Genomic DNA, 19,246 nt, shown 5'->3' on the forward strand with positions numbered 1-19,246 from the left:
ATATCATGTCAGTGGATCTGCTGAAGACTGATAGCTCTTCATGGACCAGAGATTGAGTAGCACAATGTCTAAACTAGGATGGTTTTTTAGACTTTTGCTGGGACCACATAAAATCTGATAAATGTTATGGATACTCTCCCCAGAAATATGTGCACATAAAGAGAAATATAGAAGTTAATATAAAATATCAGGGTATATATATACAGATCCTCTGAAATCTTATAGATCTTGTTCTTTTAATCCCAGCAACAAAGGCAAGGGCCCCGGACACTCGTGTGAAGGGTGCGATCTCTGAACTGGAGTGGGGTTGAGGTGGGCCGGCACCCGCTTCTGACCTCTGGTGCCGCCGGCCTCAGGATCGGACATGGCCCAGAACTTGAAGGACTTAGCGGGACTGCTGCCCTCCGGGCCCCAGGGCATGGGCACGGTGCTGAAGCTGCTGCTGGGGGCCAGCGCCGTGGCCTATGGCGTCCGCGAATCCGTGTTCACCGTGGAAGGCGGGCACAGAGCCATTTTCTTTAATCGGATCGGTGGTATGTAACAGGACACCATACTGGCCGAAGGCCTTCACTTCAGGATCCCCTGGTTCCAGTACCCCATCATCTATGACATTCGGGCCAGACCCTGAGAAATTTCCTCCCCCACAGGCTCCAAAGACCTGCAGATGGTGAACAGCTCCCTGCGAGTGCGGTCTCGACCCAATGCCATGGAGCTTCCCAGCATGGATCAATGCCTAGGTCTAGACTAGGAGGAGTGAGTGCTGCCTTCCATTGTCAACGAGGTGCTGAAGAGTGTGGTGGCCAAGTTCAATGCCTCACAGCTGATCACCCAGTGGGCCCAGGTATCCTTGTTGATCCGGCGGGAGCTGACAGAGAGGCCCAAGGACTTCAGCTTCATCCTGGATGATGTGGCCATCACAGAGCTCAGCTTTAGCCAAGAATACACAGCTGCGCTGGAAGCCAAACAAGTGGCTCAGCAGGAGGCCCAGGGAGCCCAATTTTTGGTGGATAAAGCAAAGCAGGAACAGCGGCAGAAGATTATGCAGGCCGAGGGTGAGGCTGAGGCTGCCAGAATGCTTGGAAAAGCCCTGAGCAAGAACCCTGGCTATATCAAACTGCGCAAGATCTGGGCAGCCCAGAACATCTCCAAGACGATTTCCACGTCACAGAACCGTATCTATCTCACGGCTGACAAACTCGTCCTGAACCTACAGGATGAAAGTTTCACCCGGGGCAGTGACAGCCTCATCAAGGGTAAGAAATGAGCCTGGTGACCGGGAACTCCACTCCCAGAGAAGAAGTGGATCTGTTCCTCCCCTGGTTTTTGAGGAGCCAGCTTGGGGTCCAGCGCACCCCCATTCCACCCCCAGTATCGTGTGATGGTCCCTCCCGCATCTGTCCTCCCAACCCTTCTTGGATGAACAAAGCCTGACAAGTTTTCTGGGGAATGATTTTTTTTTTTTTAAGATTTTATTTATTTATTTGACAGAGAGAGACACAGTGAGAGAGGGAACACAAGCAGGGGGAGTGGGAGAGGGAGAAGCAGGCTTCCTGCGGAACAGGGAGCCTGATGTGGGGCTCGATCCCAGGACCCTGGGATCATGACCTGAGCTGAAGGCAGACGCTTAACGACCGAGCCACCCAGGCGCCCCTGGGGAATGATTTTGAGTAATCATTTCATCATTCAACTTATTTGCCACTCCATTTATTTGTGAGTATAAACCGGAGTAGACAAAAGGGGGGCCCCGTAACAGACTATCAAGGGAGTAAGTTGAAAGATGTCATTTATTAGTCACTCATTCATCCAACCAAACCCAAGTGCCTGCAATGTACCAGATAAAGTTCTAGATCTCAGATCATTGCTCCAAAAAGGAAAATTTACCATTCTTTTTTCCATTGCTTACCTCCATGCTCCACCCCCAGAACCTGTACCCTGTTCCCACATTAGAATCCCACACTCACAAAGTCTAGGTAGGAAGCAGAGCCCGCTTGCCTCCATAGGAGAGGAAAACTCACCTTCCCAAACATTCTTGCATTGAACAGAGCATGAAGTTCCAGTATTCAGGTGACCACATGCCAGCTTCTGACTCAGGATGTGCGGACAGATAGGCTGGGGACAGTGTTGAATGCATTTGGCACAGGTGGTGTGAGTTGCAAAGTGTCATCCAGTTGCCAGGAGCAGCAGAGACAGCAATCCCTGCCACAAGGTCCAGTGGCCAGCATCCCTGGAGTCAGCGTTGTGGGCAGTGGCATTTGCGCTCAGGAGCAGGGGCTTATTATAAATTCCTACGTGGAACCACATAGCGTGGGATTTTGGATTCTGTTCCTGGCTGTGTAGCCAGCTTCAAGCCTGTTCTGTGGTATTCCCTGAAATAAAACAAGGCATGTGTATGTATGTGTATATATATCTCTATATATGTAAGTATATAATAAATATAAATATCTGTCTATCTATCTATCTATCATCATCTATCCATTTCAATTAGAACAACTTGGAATCTGTTGTTCACACCAAGAAGTGAGAGAAATTCATGTAAGAAATAGTCTCAGCAAGGATTCAGAGATTTTTTTTTCAGTTTTATTGACATGTAGTTGACATATAACGTTGTATAAGTTTAAGATGTACACCTGCTGTTTTGATACACTTACATGTTGGAAAGTGATTATCATCCCAGTGTCAGCTAACACCTGCAGGTTACATAATTCCCATTTCTTTTTTGTCGTGAGTACATTTAAGAAATGTACTCTTAGCAACCCTCTTAGCAACTCAGAGGTTTTCTTTATGTTGAGCTGATAATCACTTCCTAAATCTTCCACCTGGCTATACTCCACGATAGCAAAAACAACATGTATCTCCTAGCAAGTTTTGACTTCTTCTTCACAGGAAAAAATAACATTTAAATGTGGACTTAAGTCCCTTCCCCACCCTGAGGGCTCTCTGATCACTGACCTTAGTGGTTCCTGATCTGGCTGAGAGCCAAAATTACTTGTGGGTTTATTACAAAATACTCAGGCCTCTTCCTGGAACCGCCATCTTAGAATGTTGGGAACAAAGCTCAGGAATCACTTGGTCAACAAGCCCTACATGTGAGGCTGCTGCATGGTCATGTGGGAATCCTGGCCTGCAGTCTTGCTACCAAATGTGTGATCCGAAGACCAGAAGCATCAGTGCCAAGCTTATTATAAATTCAGAATCTCGGGCTTTATTCTAGACTATCTGGATCTTAATGACAGACCCGGGTGATTCCTGTGCCCAATAAAGGCTGGGATCAGGGCATCTGGGTGGCTCAGTCCATTGAGCATCCAACTCTTGATTTCGGCTTAGGTCATGATCTCGGGATCATGGGATTGAGCCCTGGGTCAGGCTTCTAACGCAAACGTGTAATGTAGACCCTTTCCTTCTTTACTATGCTTGTGGTATACAGCCTGCCCCTCAGCGATAGAACAAATACTCCACAAGGTTGGCAATGGTTACCTGTTCTTTTTTTTTTTTTCCACTGAGGTTTCCTACATCAAAAAGAGTCTGTCATATATCTGCCACACAACAGAAATCAGTTGAATGAATAATCAGTGTAGAGCACCTCTCTGCTCTAGAGACAGTATCTTTATTAATGCAACCCTAGGCCAAATGCTATTTGGTGGCCTCTGCAGCACGAATCCCCTCACTTGCCATCAGTGCTGCCCATGCTTTCTCACATGCTGCTCTCTCCCTTTGCTCAGCTCCTCCCTCCACCCAACCCTCCTGCACAGCACAAGATTACATTTCTCTCTTCAGAAAAGATGATCTTAGGCTTATGGGTCCTATTTTCTAACCAACTGTGCACCTAAATTAGACTCTGTCTTATAAATCCATGAGTTTGCATGAGAGCCAGAGCTTGGATAATTGGAGTAAAGGGCAGAGGAAGGGGGCAAGCTTCAGAGAACGTAGGAACCCAACAGGAATTTAATTAAGATGAAAAACTATCAGATCCCTCCTCTCTACTGATTCCAGAATCTGATTCTTTAAAAAAAGATGGGAAAGATGGGGAAAACAGCCCAGGAAACAGCCCTGGAAGGAAGGCAAGAGCTGGACGAGTGTGAAAATTAATCTCTCGATGCTACAGATGCCTGCGTGCAGGGGTTCCCCGGGACTGGTAAGAACATTGACAGGCAGAACGACTCCTCCTGCTGTGAGAGATGGGGGAAGCCCAGAGGAAAAGGAGACCAGAACTCTACACAGGAAAAAGAAGAGGCAGAATCCAAAAGAACCCACAGAAGCAAAATATAACTGCAGAAAGGAGAGGGATTGAGGACTGGACCCAGGCCAGAACGCAGGCTTACCCAGCTACATGAACCCCTTGCTGCCCAGGGCCCTGGAAGCAAGACAAGGTCCCCATTGTGTCCAAGTCCCTATGATCGCAGGTCCTAGTGGGACAAGGTTCTACTGAAGGGACAAGGACAAAGGAGCAGAGAAGATGACCATGCCCAAGAGTGACCGTGGTGAAAGCCCACACAGGCCCTGTCCATGCTAGTCTCCTCACAGCCTCTCCTGTCCCCACCCACAACAGACTGAGCGAAGCAAATATGCAGATTCTGGAAGGTTCTCAGTGCTTCCCCTTATTTTCTGTCTCAAACTTTATAAATCTTCTCCTTTATTAGCCCATCAACCCCATGTGACAAGAAGTAGAAAAAAGAAATTCATATCTGGACTTGTATTTTAAATAGGGAAGTAAGACATTGCTAGTCAGTGCGACGTGAAATACAAACAGGGAGGGAGACAGCCCAGCCCTGCTTCTGTGGGAACCGGAAAGTGGACGAGGGAAGAAACGTAGAGGTCAGTGTGGGGAGGGGGGTCCTCGTGGGCCAGGGGTGGGCCAGTCTCTCCAGCTCCTTGCATCATGCTAATAGGAGCACAGATTTCTCCAGATGCCAGCTGCAGGACGAGAAGTCAGGGCATCCGCAAGTCCTGTCGTGGGAGTGGGACCGAATCTCGTGTCACCAATCCGACCCAAGGCATCTGTCTCACACTGTAGAAAAAAGCAATCACGAACGAATTCAGGTTGGTCACATCACACAAGTGTTTTTCTGTTTTTGTTTTTAAAGATTTATCTATTTGTCAGAGAGAGAGGGAGAGAGAGCGCGCGCATGCGCACAAGCAGGGGGAGCGGCAGGCAGAGGGAGAAGCAGACTCCCCGCCAAGCAGGGAGGCTGATGTGGGGCTTGATCCTGGAACCCCGGGATCATGACCTGAGACGAAGGCAGCCGCTTAACCGACTGAGCCACCCAGGTGTCCCAGTAATCAAGTGTTGACATTCTCAGCGGTCCATTAAGTGCCTAAAATGTCCCACTCAAAGAACCTCCATGACCCCATTGTGTCCCCTCTGCCCCAACCCCTCCCCTACTCCAGGCCCTCCAGGGTCTCACCCTTAGGAACCCTGAGAGACACATCAGAGCCTTAGGCAATCTCACTTCCTGGAGCAGAACAACAATGGGATGTGGTCCAAGCCCAGACCTGTAACTAGAGGAATCATGGAGTGAGCAAGCTACACCCCCCTCCCCCCGCCCCACCCATGGGCCTAAGGGTCTTAGGGATCAACCTCCTGACCCAAACTCACTTGCAGCTGAGCATAGCCCCCTTCCTTTTCTTCTGTGGGAAGAAAATATTATGCGAGAGGCCAGGGAGAAGACTGGACAATGAGAGCCTAGACATCCCCCAGCCCTGGACCAGAGGCTCTTGTCTACATACTTGGGATCTTAGTTTTGCACTTTTAGTGACCCATCTTGTTCCATGAAGGATGGCCTGTGTTAGCAGTTGCACAAATGTCTCAGCTTGCTTTCTCTTCAAAGCTTCTCTAAACCCATCCCATAACTATATTTGTGTTTCCCAATCCTGCCCTGAGTCTCCAGTCACAGAAGAATTTTAGGGCTCTCTAGGACTCCTTACTGTCTTTGCACCTTTTACTGAAAATTTGGGGTATTTATGTAAATTTATTTCTCCTAAAAACTCACTTCAAAGTCCAGCTTCTACCAACTGCCTGATTCCAAATCTACCACCTCATTTTAAATTTTTTGTTACAACAGCACCCCATTTCCAGACACCAAATCCTGTAATAGTTATCTACTGCTGTGTAACAAATTATAAAAAAAGGAGACAGCTTGAAACAGTGAACATTTATTATCTCAATCCATTTCTGAGGGTCCAAATTCTAAGAGCAGTCTAGCTGGGTATTTCTGGCTAGAGGTTTCTCATTAGGTTACTATCAATAGTTTGGCTGGAACTGCAATGATGAGAAGGCTTGACTGGGGCTAAGGATGTGTGTTCAAGCTCACACATGGGGCTGTTGGCTGGAGGCTTTGGTTCCTTGCTGGCCACTTAGCCGGAAGCCCTGGCCTTTGACTACATGGCCATTGCCACACGTGAGCATCTTTATGACACGGCACCTGGCTTCTTCCAAAACAAATGATCAAAGAGAAGGAGAGAATGAGAATGCAAAAGACCACAGACCCTTTTATGACCTAATCTCTAAACATTGCATCCACTTTTTTCTTTTCATTGGAAGTGACTCACTGAGTCCAGTCCACACCCAAGAGGAAAGGAATTAGTTTGACCTCTCAAGAGGAGGAAAATTAGAGTTTGTGAACATTTTAAAACCACCACACCCTATATGTAAAGTATCATTATCTCCTGCTTGTTTCCAGATTTTTTTCCTATCTTTGGTTTCCATTAGTTGTATAGAGATGTGCCTGGGTGGTCTCTCTTGGTGTATTGAGCATCTTGGATCTATATGCTAAAGTTGGAGCCTTTCAAATGTGATTTCCTCAAATCTTTTTTTCTGCTCTTTTCCCTCCATATTTTTGAACTCCGATTGATTGTCTATTGCCTATTGCCTTTTATATATTCTTCCACAGGTTTCTAAGGATTTATTTACTTTTCATTCTTTTTTCTCTGTGGGTTTTTTTTGGATTGGGTAATTTCTATGGATTTATATTCAACCTCGATGCCTTCCCAAGACCTTTGTGCTTATCCACTGAATTATTATTTCAGTTTGAGAATTTTTATTTGGTCCTTTTTATACTTTTCTTCATTCAGATTTCCTGCCTATGCACCCTTTAATACCAAGATTTCCTTTAATTCCTTCAACGTGTTTTCATTCAATTCTTTGAATTTCTTAGTATTTCCAGTATTGGGACATGCTGGGAATACATTTCTTTTTTTTTTTTTTTTTAAGATTTTATTTATTTGTCAGAGAGAGAGAGAGAGAGTGCGAGTACAGGCAGGGGGAGAGGAAGAGGGAGAAGCGGGCTCCCTACCGAGCAGAGAGCCCGACGCGGGACTCGATCCCAGGACCCCGGGATCATGACCTGAGCCGAAGGCAGCCGTTTAACCGACTGAGCCACCCAGGCATCCCTGGAAATACATTTCTGTTGACTTTCTCATTATGGTCACATATTTCTCTTTCTTTGAAGGTCTGATAATATGTAATTTAAAAGTGGATATCAGAGATCTGTTTTAGCAAATCTGGAACCTATTTTATTTTTCTGAGGATTGCCTTTATTTTTTTTCCTAGAAAGTGGTCAATTTGCCTGGACCACACAGTGAAATGTGAACCCCTGCTGTATGCAATAGTTGGTGTGTTGGCTCTGTTTTCCCATATCCAATTGCTGCATTTTTATTCTGAATCTCAAGCGATCTGTCCTGCATCTGTGTAATTTAGTGACCAGCCAAGGATTTGGACAGTTTCTACTCCCATTTTGGACTCACTGTCTCTGTGGTTGCCTTGTCCTTGGTATTTCCCCTAAATTTCCAGATACCAACCCCAACCACAAGTTCTGACCTTCGATACCTCAAACCAGTAAGGTTTTTGCTTTCTGCTGCCTAAGCTTTGTGCTAACTGAAGAATTCATCAGTTGAAGTGTGGACTTGCAGAATTCACCAGGATCAGTCTAGTTCTTGCTGCTTTTTTAGCAGTTTCTCTTGAGTGTCCCACAACCATGCACAGATTAGTGGTCAGCCAGGGATTTTGTTGCAGCTTGTACCTAGATTTGGGATCTCAATACTTTTACTGCTCTCTCACTTTCATATTTTTCCCTCTAAACTTCCAATTACTCTACACCATGAAAGCCATCACCTGCCTTCTTGAGCCACTGTGGCTGCAGTTATCAAATAATCAAAGAGAAGGAGAGAACAAGAGAAGAAGAGAGCAATAAAGAGTTAGGAGAACACTCCCATAGTTAAGAAGGCTATGATTTGCAGTTCCTACCCATTTCGTTCAAGATTCAAGTAATTCAATATCAAAGTTCTTCTCATGTTTTTACCTGCCTGTATTTATTTTTCAGTGACTTCAAATATTTGTTTTGAATATTTTTGTCCAGTTTTCATAATTGTCTTCTGTAGGAAGATTTGCTCTGCTTCTTCATACTGCCATTATCAGAAATCCCACCTTGCAAGAGGGTTTTGGGGAGGGAAGGCCATAGGCCATCTTTTGATCTTCTGAGACTAAAATGGATCTAGGCACCAGAGATTCACTATTCAGTTTTCTCACATGGAAATAAGATTAGGTCTGGGGTCTGGGCGCACAAACTCCCCAGGGGAATCACTGAGTTCATGCAACCCACGATGACAAAGGACACCCCCATGTCATTGCTTCTTTAGTGTTGGAGACCACAAATTACGTACCTGAGACTTCTCACACGTTTTCTGAATGCAGTCACCAGAAATGCAGCTAAATCTGAATGGTGGCCTTGGAAGTGGTTCAGTTAAATCTGAAACAAGCTCTGCCTTTGTCCGCCATCCTCCTCAGAACTGTGAAGTTACGGGAATCTCTCATCAACCTGACGGCTCTTTGTAGCCTTTGTCAGTGACAGCCCCCCATTATTTAGTGGGCTCTGGGCTTTTCCACTTCACACTTTCCCCCCACCTCTGAGGAGTGTAAGCCCCTTGAGATGTAACTGCATTGATGTGCTCAAATCCTAGTGAATAACAATGGTCATGCCCAAGGAAGAGTTATGACTTCTCATCCCACTTGGGGTCTTCTCTGAACCAAAGTCCCAATAGGTACAAAAAGCTCCCATATGAAATGGAAATGGCATGTCTACTTGAAGGCCAAGCCTGGATGCAGAGGCCTTAGCAATCTGCACCAAGAGAAGGTGGGCAACGCACATGCTCATTGCTGCTTTCCCAAACCCCTGGCCACCAAGGGACGTGACAACAGATGTGCCACCTGAGAATGAAGTCTGTTCTATTGTGGTACCTCCAGAGGAGTGCTGCAGCCATCCACTGTGGGAAGGTAAAGTGCTGACAGTCCACAGCATTGGAAACTGTGCAGCTAGGGTGAACATCGATTGGCCACAGAGCATACAAACTGACATGACTGAAGCACATAGACTCATGAGCCTTCATTGACCGACCCACTGAACAGTCAGGCCACTGGGCTCCTGGATACTGAATTTTGAAGGGCACATAGCATGGCAAACACTTTTATAGATAGAGGTTAAACCCCAGACACAAATTCAAACTTTAGGTTTTATCTTTCATGCCCATGAGAATGGATTTCTCTGTTTATATATTTAGAGGCTTAATTATTGGGTAAATATAAAACAGTCATATCTTTCTACTAAACTGACATGACATTGTCTTTATTATGAAGTCAATAATAGATTATAAGATGTTATAATTCTTCTTGCCTTAAGTCTACCTTCTCAGACCCCACTAACACAGCTACTCCAGCTCTTTTCTGGTTAGCTTTTCATGGTATCATTTTAAACCCCTTTCTTTTCAATCTACTGTGTCCCCGTATTTAAAATGTACCCTTTAAATAGCTTGTACTGGGGGGTTTTCTTTAACTAGCCAGACGATCTTTGTCATTAAACTGGTATATTTAGCTTATTTACTGTCTTCTTTATTTACATAGAGGAAAAAATTAATCTTCATGATATTGTCCATGGGTTTTCGCAAAAGCCTAGAGTGTATGTCCATTACCACAGTCATCCCATGGAAGAGTTCCATCTCCTGTAAAATTTCATCATGTTATACCCAAACTTAGCAGTGATCTGTTCTCCATCCCTATCGTTTGTCTTTTCTAAAATGTCATGGAAGTAGAATTCTACAGTTTCACCTTTTGAGTTTGGCTACTTCTGCTTAGCAACATGTATTTGAGATTCATTCAATTTGTTGTGATAATATTTCATTCCTTTTACTGCTGAGTAGCATTCAATTGTATAGATGTAACAGCGTTTGTTTATGCATTCATCTGTTGAAGGACATCTGGACCACTCCCAGTTTTTGATGATTACTAATACAGTTGCAAAAACAGCCAGCTATACAGGTTTTTGTGTGAACTTAAGTGTTCGTTTCTCTTAGATCAGTAAGAGTGGGGTTGCTAGGTTATATTGTAAGTACACGTTTAAATTTATGTGACACTGCCAAACTGTTTTCCGAAGTGGTTGTAACATTTTACATTCACACCAACATATATGAGAGTTTTGGTTGCTCCATGTTATTGCCAGTATTTGACACTTTCGGCTTTGGGTGGTGTTTTTTTGTTTTAGATACTGTACTAGCTGTGTAAAAGGATCACACCATGGTTTTAATTTGCACTTCCCATATAGCGAATGACGTTGAATATCTTTTTGTATGCTTAGCTGCCTCCCACATATTTTTTTGGTGCTGTTTTTACCTCTTTGGTGAAGTGTCTCTTCAGGTCTTTTGCCCATTTTTATTTTATTTTATTTATTTTTTGCCCATTTTAATTAATTAATTCATAAATTTTAAAGATTATTTATTTATTTGTCAGAGAGAGAGAGCATGAGAGGCAGAGGGAGAAGCAGGCTCTGCCCTGAGCAAAGAGCCTGATGTGAGACTCAATCCCAGGACCCTGGGATCACAACCTGAGCAGAAGGCAGATGCTTAACCGACTGAGCCACCCAGGCATCCCTTGCCCATTTTTAAAATTGTGTTTTTCTTACTGTTCAGTTTTGAGAATTTTATATATATTCTGGGAAAAAGCCCTTATCAAAATGTGATTTGCAAGTATTTCTTCCAAGTTTCTTGCTTGCCTTTTCATTGTCCTTATAGCATCTTACACAGAGCAAGTGTATAGTTTTGTTAAAGTCCAATTAATCATTTTGTTCTTACATAGATTGTGCTTTCTGTGGTGCATATAAGAACTCTGCTTAATAAAAAATTGTAAATATTTTCTCCTATACCTAATTTCTAGCAGTTTCACAGTTTTATATTTTACATTTAAGTCTATATACATTTTGAAATAATTTTTGTACAAAGTGTGAAGTATAGGTAGATTTTCCTTTTTTTGCAAATAACAAATCATTTCAGCACCATTTGTTGAAAAAATGATCCTTTCTCCATTGAATTGCCTTTAAAATTTGACAGATATCCATTTATTGTATTTGTGTGTGTCTATTTCTGCTTTCAGCCTCATTATTTCCTTTCTTCTTGCTTTGAGCATACTTTGTTCTTTTTCTGGATTCCTAAGATGGAAGGTTTTAGACTACTGATTTGATAACCTTTTCTTTTAAAAAAAGTGTTTAATGCTATGAATTTTTGTCTAAGCACTCCTTTAGCTGCACCCCCCAATTTTTCATATGTTTTAATTGGTCCTAATTTAAAAAAAATTCTCAGTCGGTTAAGCGTCTGCCTTCAGCTCAGGTCATGATCCTGGCGTCCTGGGATTGAGCCCCGTGCCGGGCTCCCTGCTCAGTGGGGAGTATGCTTCTCCCTCTCCCTCTGTCCTCCCCCCCGACTTGTGTGCTCTCTCTCTCTCTCAAATAAATAAATAAAATCATTAAAAAAAGATTCTTTTGAAACTTCCTCTTTGACCCAGGGATTATTTACAAGTGTGTTATAAAATTTCTAAATACATGGTATCTTCTCAAAATAACTCTGTTTTTGTTTTCTAGTTGAGTCTTACATTGGTCACAGAATATATGTTGTATGATTTCTATTTTTTTTAAATCCTTTAAAGTTTGTTTTAGAGCCCAGCATATGGTCTCTCTTGGTTAATGGCCCAGATGCACTTGAAAAGAACATATATTCTGCTGTTGTGGAATGTTCTACAATGTCATTTTAAATTTTCCCTTTTTCAGTATGGAGGTTCCTCAAAAAGTTGAAAATAGAGCTACCCTACAACCCAGCAATTGCACTACTGGGTATTTACCCCAAAGATACAAATGGGCACCTGCACCCCAATGTTTATAGCAGCAATGTCCACAATAGCCAAACTATGGAAACCTATATGTTCATCAACAGATGAATGGATAAAAATGATGTGGTATATATATGCAATGGAATATTATGCAACCATCAAAAATGATATCTTGCCATTTGCAATGACGTGGATAGAACTAGAGGGTATTATGCTAAGTGAAATAAGTCGATCAGAGGAAGACAATTATCATATGATCTCACTGATATGAGGAATTTGAGAAACAAGACAGAGGATCATAGGCGAAGGGAGGGAAAAATGAAACAAGATGAAACCAGAGAGGGAGACAAACCATAAGAGACTCTTCATCTCATGAAACAAACTGAGGGTTGCTGGAGTGGACGGGAGTGGGAGGGGATGGGGTGGCTGGCTGATGGACATTGGGGAGGGTATGTGCTATGGTGAGCGCTGTGAATTGTGTAAGACTGATGAATCACAGACCTGTACCCCTGAAACAAATAATGCATTGTATGTTAATAAAAAAAAGTTTTCCCTTTTTATCCCTGATAATATTTCTTGTTTTAAAGTCTACTTTGTCTAATAGTATACAAGTTTGCTAGGGCTATTGCAATAAAGTATCACAGCTCTGGAGGATAGAAGTCCAAAGTCAAGGTGTGGGCCAGGGTTGGTTCCTTCTAAGGGGTTGAGGGAAGGATCTGGTCCAGGATGTCTCATTGGCTTGTAGATGCCCACCTTCTCCCCGTGTCTCTCTACATCATCTTTCTTTTTATGTGTCTCTGTGTACATTTTTCCTTTTTACAAGTTCACCAGTCAAACTGGAGAAGGGCCTACCACAATGACCTCACTTTACCATGATAACTTCCATAAAGACCTAATCTTTGAATCAGGTCATATTCTAAGATACTTAGGACTAGGATGTCAACATATGAATATGGGGGGCTTGATTCACGCCATAACAGATAGTAGTACAGTTACTCCATTTTTCTTTTAGTTAGGATTTACATGGTATATCTTTTTTCCATTCTTTTAACCCATCAATATGTAATATTTTAAAAACAGGTTTTTTATAGACAGCATATAGTTTATCTTTTAATTATCACATTTAGACCACTTATATTTAGTATGATTATTGACATGGTTGGATCAAAATCTACCATCTGGCTAGGTGTTTTCTATTCCATCTTTTTTTTTTTTTTTTTTGCCTTCTCAGGTTAATTGAGCATTTTTTATGATCTTATTTTATCTCCATAATTGACTTACTATGTATTTATAACTATCCTTATAATTCTTTATTGATTGCCTAAGGTTTACTAATATATCAATAAGTACTTAGAGCCTACCTTGAACTGCTGTTTTAGTGCTTCCTGAATAGTGTTATCTTATAGCGGTGTATTCCCAATTCCTCCCACCCTTGGCTACTGTTGGCATACATTTTATTTTTACACATGCTATATGTAACAATATATATATGTAACAACACATTGCTACTATTTTTGCTTTGGACTGTTATCCTTTAGAGAAAGTAAAAATGCAAAAAATGCACTTTATTTTACATTTATTTATTGCTGCACTCTTCATGTCCCTATATAGATCCAAGTTTCTGTAGTCTCATATTTTCTTTTGCTTAAAGAATTTCTTTTTATATTTTTTATAGTATAGATCTGCTGGCCCTGAATTCTCTGTTTTTGTTTCTCTGAGAAAGCCTTTATTTCACCCTCATTTTGAAGATATATTTGCTGGCTTTAGAATTCTGGGTTGACTTTTTTTCTTCTTCGAACACATTAGAAATGTGACTCTTTTGTCTTCCAGCTTGCCTGGTTTCTGATGAGAAGTTTGATGAGACTTATTTTCTAGCAAGTTGTGCTGGTTGCTGACACGAGGCCTTGGCTTCTCACGATGTAAATCTCTTTCTAAGGTTGCTTGAGTATCCTCATGCTATGGCTGCTGCCATCCCCCAGAGCAAGTGATTTAAGAGAGAGAGCAAGGAGGAAGCTACAGTGTGACCTACTCACAGAAGACAATACATCGCCTCTGCCACATTCTCTTTGTTAGAAGAAAGTCACTAGGAGAAGCCCATGCTTAATGGGAGAGAATTAGGCTCGGCCTTTTGAGGGGAAGAGAATCAGAGATTCTGTACATATACTGAAAAACCACCACAGGGTTTAAAGAGCCTCACTCTGGGGAGCACCTGGATGGCTCAGTCAATTAAGCTCTGACTCTTGGTTTCAGCTCAGCTCATGATCTCAGGGTTGTGAGACTGAGCCCAGAGTCGGGCTCTGCACTCATTGTGGAGTCAGCTTGAGATTTTCTCCCTCTGCCCTTCCCCCTGCTCTCTCTCTCTAAAATAAAGTAAATAAGTGCACTCTTTAAAGAGCCTCATTCTGTAGGGGCTTGTGAAGTGAATTTCTTGCCCTTGCCCATACCTGTGAAGGTGCTAACATGATTTGAATGGCTCAGTCATCACACTGTTCTTACAGTGACCCTTTCCATGTGTTCACACAGTTACCAGGGTCATAACTATCTTTTCTTGTCTGAGAAGAAGAAAAAGTATTCTAAACTCCAGCGGACTCCTGAAGGATAAAAGATAATAATGTGAACAGTAAGCTTATAAAGTTAAAAAAAAGAAAATATCCATAATATCCTTGTACACTTAAGGCAGGGTCAACTTTCTTTTAAAAGACCCCAAAAGTACAAGCCATGTAGATTTGACTACATCAAGATTAAGGATTTGGGTTAGATAAAGGACTTCCTAGTTAAAATTAACAAGTGATAGATTGGGAGTAGATATTTGCAATGTTAAAAAAAAAAAAAAGGATAAAATTTCTTCCAAATCACAAAGAAAAAACATGAGAAACCCAATTCTTAAAATGGCAACAGATGTACACAGACAATTCACCTAATGGAAAGTTCTGTAGCTATCACGCATAGGGAGAGGTGCTTGCCCACACCAGTGAGCACAGAAGACGAAAGGCGAAAAGCAAGCCTTTTGCAAGCGCACACACGTAAGATGGGCAAAACCCAGGAGTTGGATGATGCCAAATTTGGAGGGGGGGATGGGGGATGGGGGATGGAGAGCCAAGGGAAGTCTGGGCCCCGCCCCCGGTCACGTGCTCCCCGGAGGGCGCGGGATCCCGGCGGGCGGTGCGCGCCCCTCCACCCACGCGTGGACCGCCGCTGTGTCTCCCGCCGCGGAGCCCGAGACGGGCCGCGTCCGCCACCTGGCGTCCCAGCCTCGCCCTCCGGATGCCGAGGGGAAAATACCCTCCTTGAGGCCTCGCTGCCTTGGAAGCCCCCCTGCGCTCGTCGGGAACATGAGTGGTCGCGCCCGCGTGAGGGCCAGAGGCATGGCCCGCAGCCCCAGCGCCGCGGCGCCGCCCCCGCCCTCGCCCTCGGTGTGTAGGACGCGGGGCCCACAGGGCCTCGCTCTCTCCCCGTCCGTGGCCTTCACGCACACCGCCTTCCTCTGCTTTTACCTCTCCGTCTCTGCTGGGAAGTAGTGGGGTATCTTCCCGCTCGGCTTCGGGTCTTTCCAGGGTTTCTCACCTTTTTCCCTTCTGGGGGGGTTTATCCGAGTAAGAGGCCGGTGAAGAGTACTGAAGATCAGAGGCAAGTGCGTCGTTCCCTTCTGCTTTCTGAGTATTTAATTACTTGACTCGGTTTTAAGTCTCCTGGAAAGAACTGTTGTACCATTGTAGGGCATATGCTCTGATACGATTTGTCTCACTATTTCATACACTCGCATAAGTAATCTCAAACACAGATGTGGTTTAGATTCACCCGCTGTTTCTTGACCAGGCACGGTGGGTAGGACTCCTGGCTAGACCTAGACAAGATTAGATTAAATTGGCCGGCAAATCAGCAACTTTTGAGTGATGTTACTCCTACCTATCAGGATTGGAGCAGTCTCTTAGACCAAAAGTTCTCAAGTGAGTAGGCGGTGGTCACTGTGTCTTTATTTTCATGTCATTGTTTTCTCTTGACTTCATGCATTTTTTAGCAGGCCAGCATAGACTTCTTGAGCAAAGAGAAGTAGTTACTGTGAAAAGAGGAAATATTAAGGGTTCGCTTGGTCTGTTTCATGAACTAATTTGGGACCCATTTATTCAGGAGAGTCATCACCTGAGCCGGTGGCCCAAGTCCTCTGGGCTCAATTTATTTTCTTGCTACAAACGTGTTTGCATTGGAGACCCCATGTCTGGAGGCAGCAGAAGCATGAGGTCTGTGTTCATCTCTACCGCCTTTCCTCTGATGAGCCCCGTGGGCGTGAGAATCATAGCTCTACCTCTTTACACCTCCAGGAGTAACAGCTATATCTGGCTCACAGTCAAAATTAAAGTTTGATAAATGGGGAAAACTATAGCTGCTCTTTATCCTTTTTTTCTAGAATGGGCAGTCTCTTCCCATCATCTTGTAAGCATTTTACCTCTTATCATTAGCTCATGGTAGTCTGATGACTTAGGACATGATACAGTTCTTATTTTGTGATAACCTTTTGATTTATGACTTAAATGTAACCAAGCTTACCCCCCCCCCCCCATTTTAGCCTGCATCTGTTGATATTGGCAACAATGAAGCATCCTCTACCAGTGGCTTCCTGGGAACAAGCAGGATGTCTGAGAAATGTAAGTGCAGCTCTGTCTGTTCATTCCGTTCCATTCCATCCGAATGGAACAGGAGTGACTGCTAAGCTTTACAGCAGCAGGGTCATTTCTCGAGTATCCCATTTACCTCTTCTTGGAGGATCCCCTGTGTGTGTTAGGTTTCTTTGGGATTCCCAAACACAGTCTGCCACTGAATTTGCTGATACTGCTTGGCAGTTGGGCATCCACAGGCACTAGGAATCCAGTCTTCTGATTTTGTCTGTTCACTGAATAATTCTGAAAGATGTTCAGAAATTTTTTATGACATAGAAGTGTCAGTGCCCCACCCTGCAGGGGTAGTAGAAACCTGGCACCGCAGCTGCCATGCTCTCTTCTTTTTTCCCTACCATCTGATGGTAGCTCTGTTCACTGCAAATCCAGATTTGGACTCAGGATACGTGTCCACATGCTACCGCAAGTAGCCACTATCGCAGTGTGGGTCGGCCTTCCCCGTACCCTGGTTTGCTAGGGCTGCCATGACAAAGTACCATAGACTGGGTGGTTTAAACAATAGAAATGTGGTGTTTCATAATTCTGAAGGCTGGAAGTCCAAGATCAAGGTGTCCACAGAGTTGGTTTCTTCTGAGGCCTCTCTCCAGGGCTTATAGATGGCTGTCTTCTCCCTGTGTCATAACATGGTCTTCCCTCTGTATTTGTCTGTGACTTCATCTCTTCTTATAAGGACACAAGTCCAATTGGATTAGGGCTCATGCAAATGACCTCATGTTAGCTTAATTACCTTATTAAAGACCCCATCTCCAAATACAGTCACATTCTGAGATATGAGGGGTTACATCTTCAACATACGAATTTGGGGGACACATAATTCACCCGGTAACCACTGCTGAAACTTGTTAGCCATCTCCCTTGCTCTGACTATGAAGTTAAGTGATGTAAGCTCTAAGCACTTAGGTTCTCCCAGACTCTGTGGATCATCAGTCCTTCCACCGTCATCTGCTGGGCTCTCTTATTGTCCACCGGGATTTTTCTGACTCTTCTCAAGCACCCCCTGTGACCTGAGCTCACAGAAGTGCATGTGGTCTCTCGGAACACCTGCTCTGAGAGGCCGTGCGTTAGGTCCACCACTACTGCCGCCACCCACAGCCTAGTCCGGCTTCTCTTGGCGCTTGCATTCCATGTCTGCTGCACATTCTTGTGACTAGCAAGGGCTGGAGATGGAATTTTTATTTATTTTTAAAAATCATAGTAAAATATACATAATATAAAATTTACCATATTAACAATTTTCTTTTTTTTTTTAAGATTTTTTATTTATTTATTTGACAGAGAGATAGACAGAAGAGCACAAGCAGAGGGAATGGCAGAGGGAGAGGGAGAAGCAGGCTCTGCACTGAGCAGGGAGCCCGATGCGGGGCTCGATCCCAGGACCCTGGGATCATGACCTGAGCCGAAGGCAGGCGCTTAACGACTGAGCCACCCAGGCGCCCCATAGTAACCATTTTCAATTGTATAGTCTGTTGGAATTAAGGACATTCACATTGTTGTGCAACTATCACCACCATCATCTCTAGGACTTATTTTATCTTACAAAACTGAAGCCCTGTACTCATTAAACAATAACTCATCCCTCTAACCCCTGGCAGCTACCATCTTTTTTTTTTTTTTTAAAGATTTTATTTATTTGAGAGGGAGCCAGTGAGAGAGAGCACAGGCAGGGGGAGTGGCAGAGGGAGAGAGAGAGGCAGACTTCCTCCTGAGCAGGGAGCCCAACATGCTTGATCTCAGGACCCTGGGATCACGACCTGAGCCGAAGGCAGACGCTTAACCGACTGAACCACCCAGGTGCCACCTGGCAATTACCATCTTATGGCAGATTGCTTTTTTAGAAACCACCCAACATCTTTTGAAACCAAAAGCAGTGAGTGATATAGATAGTCTAGTAAGAATAATTTTTAAACATTTTTAAATCTTGTGATTTTCCTGGGAGACTCAGACTCCACTGAAAGGGTCTGAGCAGCAGTTTGGAGCAAGTGATGGTGTATTTTGAGGGAGTTGCAGTGGTTGTATCAAAGGACAGAGGTTGAGTCAGAGTGTTAGAGATTGGTCATACTATTACTTCATAGTAATATTACTACTACGCTTGCTTTATAGTAATATTCTGTACTTTTCCTATTTTCACATTATCTTCAAAGTGCCAAAGTTGTATCCAGAAAACCAACATCTCTGTACTTGTTTAAACAGAAACAGATTTTACTTCCATATTTGCCAGAACCTAACAGTAAGTAATATGCCCCAAGGTGAAATGCTGGCTTTCATTTTCACAGGAATTATCTAGCACAAAAACTAGTATCAGTGTTCTGGGCAGTTCTCTTCTCGTGGTTGAGAGAGGTAAGAGATTCAGCCCCAGTCTGTAAAGAAGTTGGTGTGGACAATCTTTGTCTGCGAGTCTTCAGGGTGTTATGCAAGAGCTGAAGGGGGGAGAGCT

General features: G+C 43.7%; 1 protein-coding gene and 1 pseudogene across 1 annotated transcript in view; both read left to right on the top strand.

Annotated features, from left to right (window-relative positions):
* The first annotated feature begins 249 nt into the window (after positions 1 to 249).
* LOC102730774 (prohibitin-2 pseudogene) lies at positions 250 to 1,448 on the top strand (annotated as a pseudogene).
* Positions 1,449 to 15,317: 13,869 nt separating this feature from the next.
* Positions 15,318 to 19,246, top strand: part of PIWIL4 (piwi like RNA-mediated gene silencing 4) — a 41,539-nt gene continuing 37,610 nt past the window's right edge. Inside the window, exons 1-2 of the mRNA XM_081799038.1 lie at positions 15,318 to 15,552; positions 16,704 to 16,782. Of these exons, the coding sequence (XP_081655164.1) occupies positions 15,472 to 15,552; positions 16,704 to 16,782 (160 nt within the window). The 5' untranslated portion in view covers positions 15,318 to 15,471. The remainder of the gene's footprint in view (positions 15,553 to 16,703; positions 16,783 to 19,246) is intronic.

Source organism: Leptonychotes weddellii, chromosome 11 (genome assembly GCF_054177405.1).
Source record: "Leptonychotes weddellii isolate Sample4059 chromosome 11, ASM5417740v2, whole genome shotgun sequence".
In the NCBI taxonomy this organism is placed as follows: domain Eukaryota; kingdom Metazoa; phylum Chordata; class Mammalia; order Carnivora; family Phocidae; genus Leptonychotes; species Leptonychotes weddellii.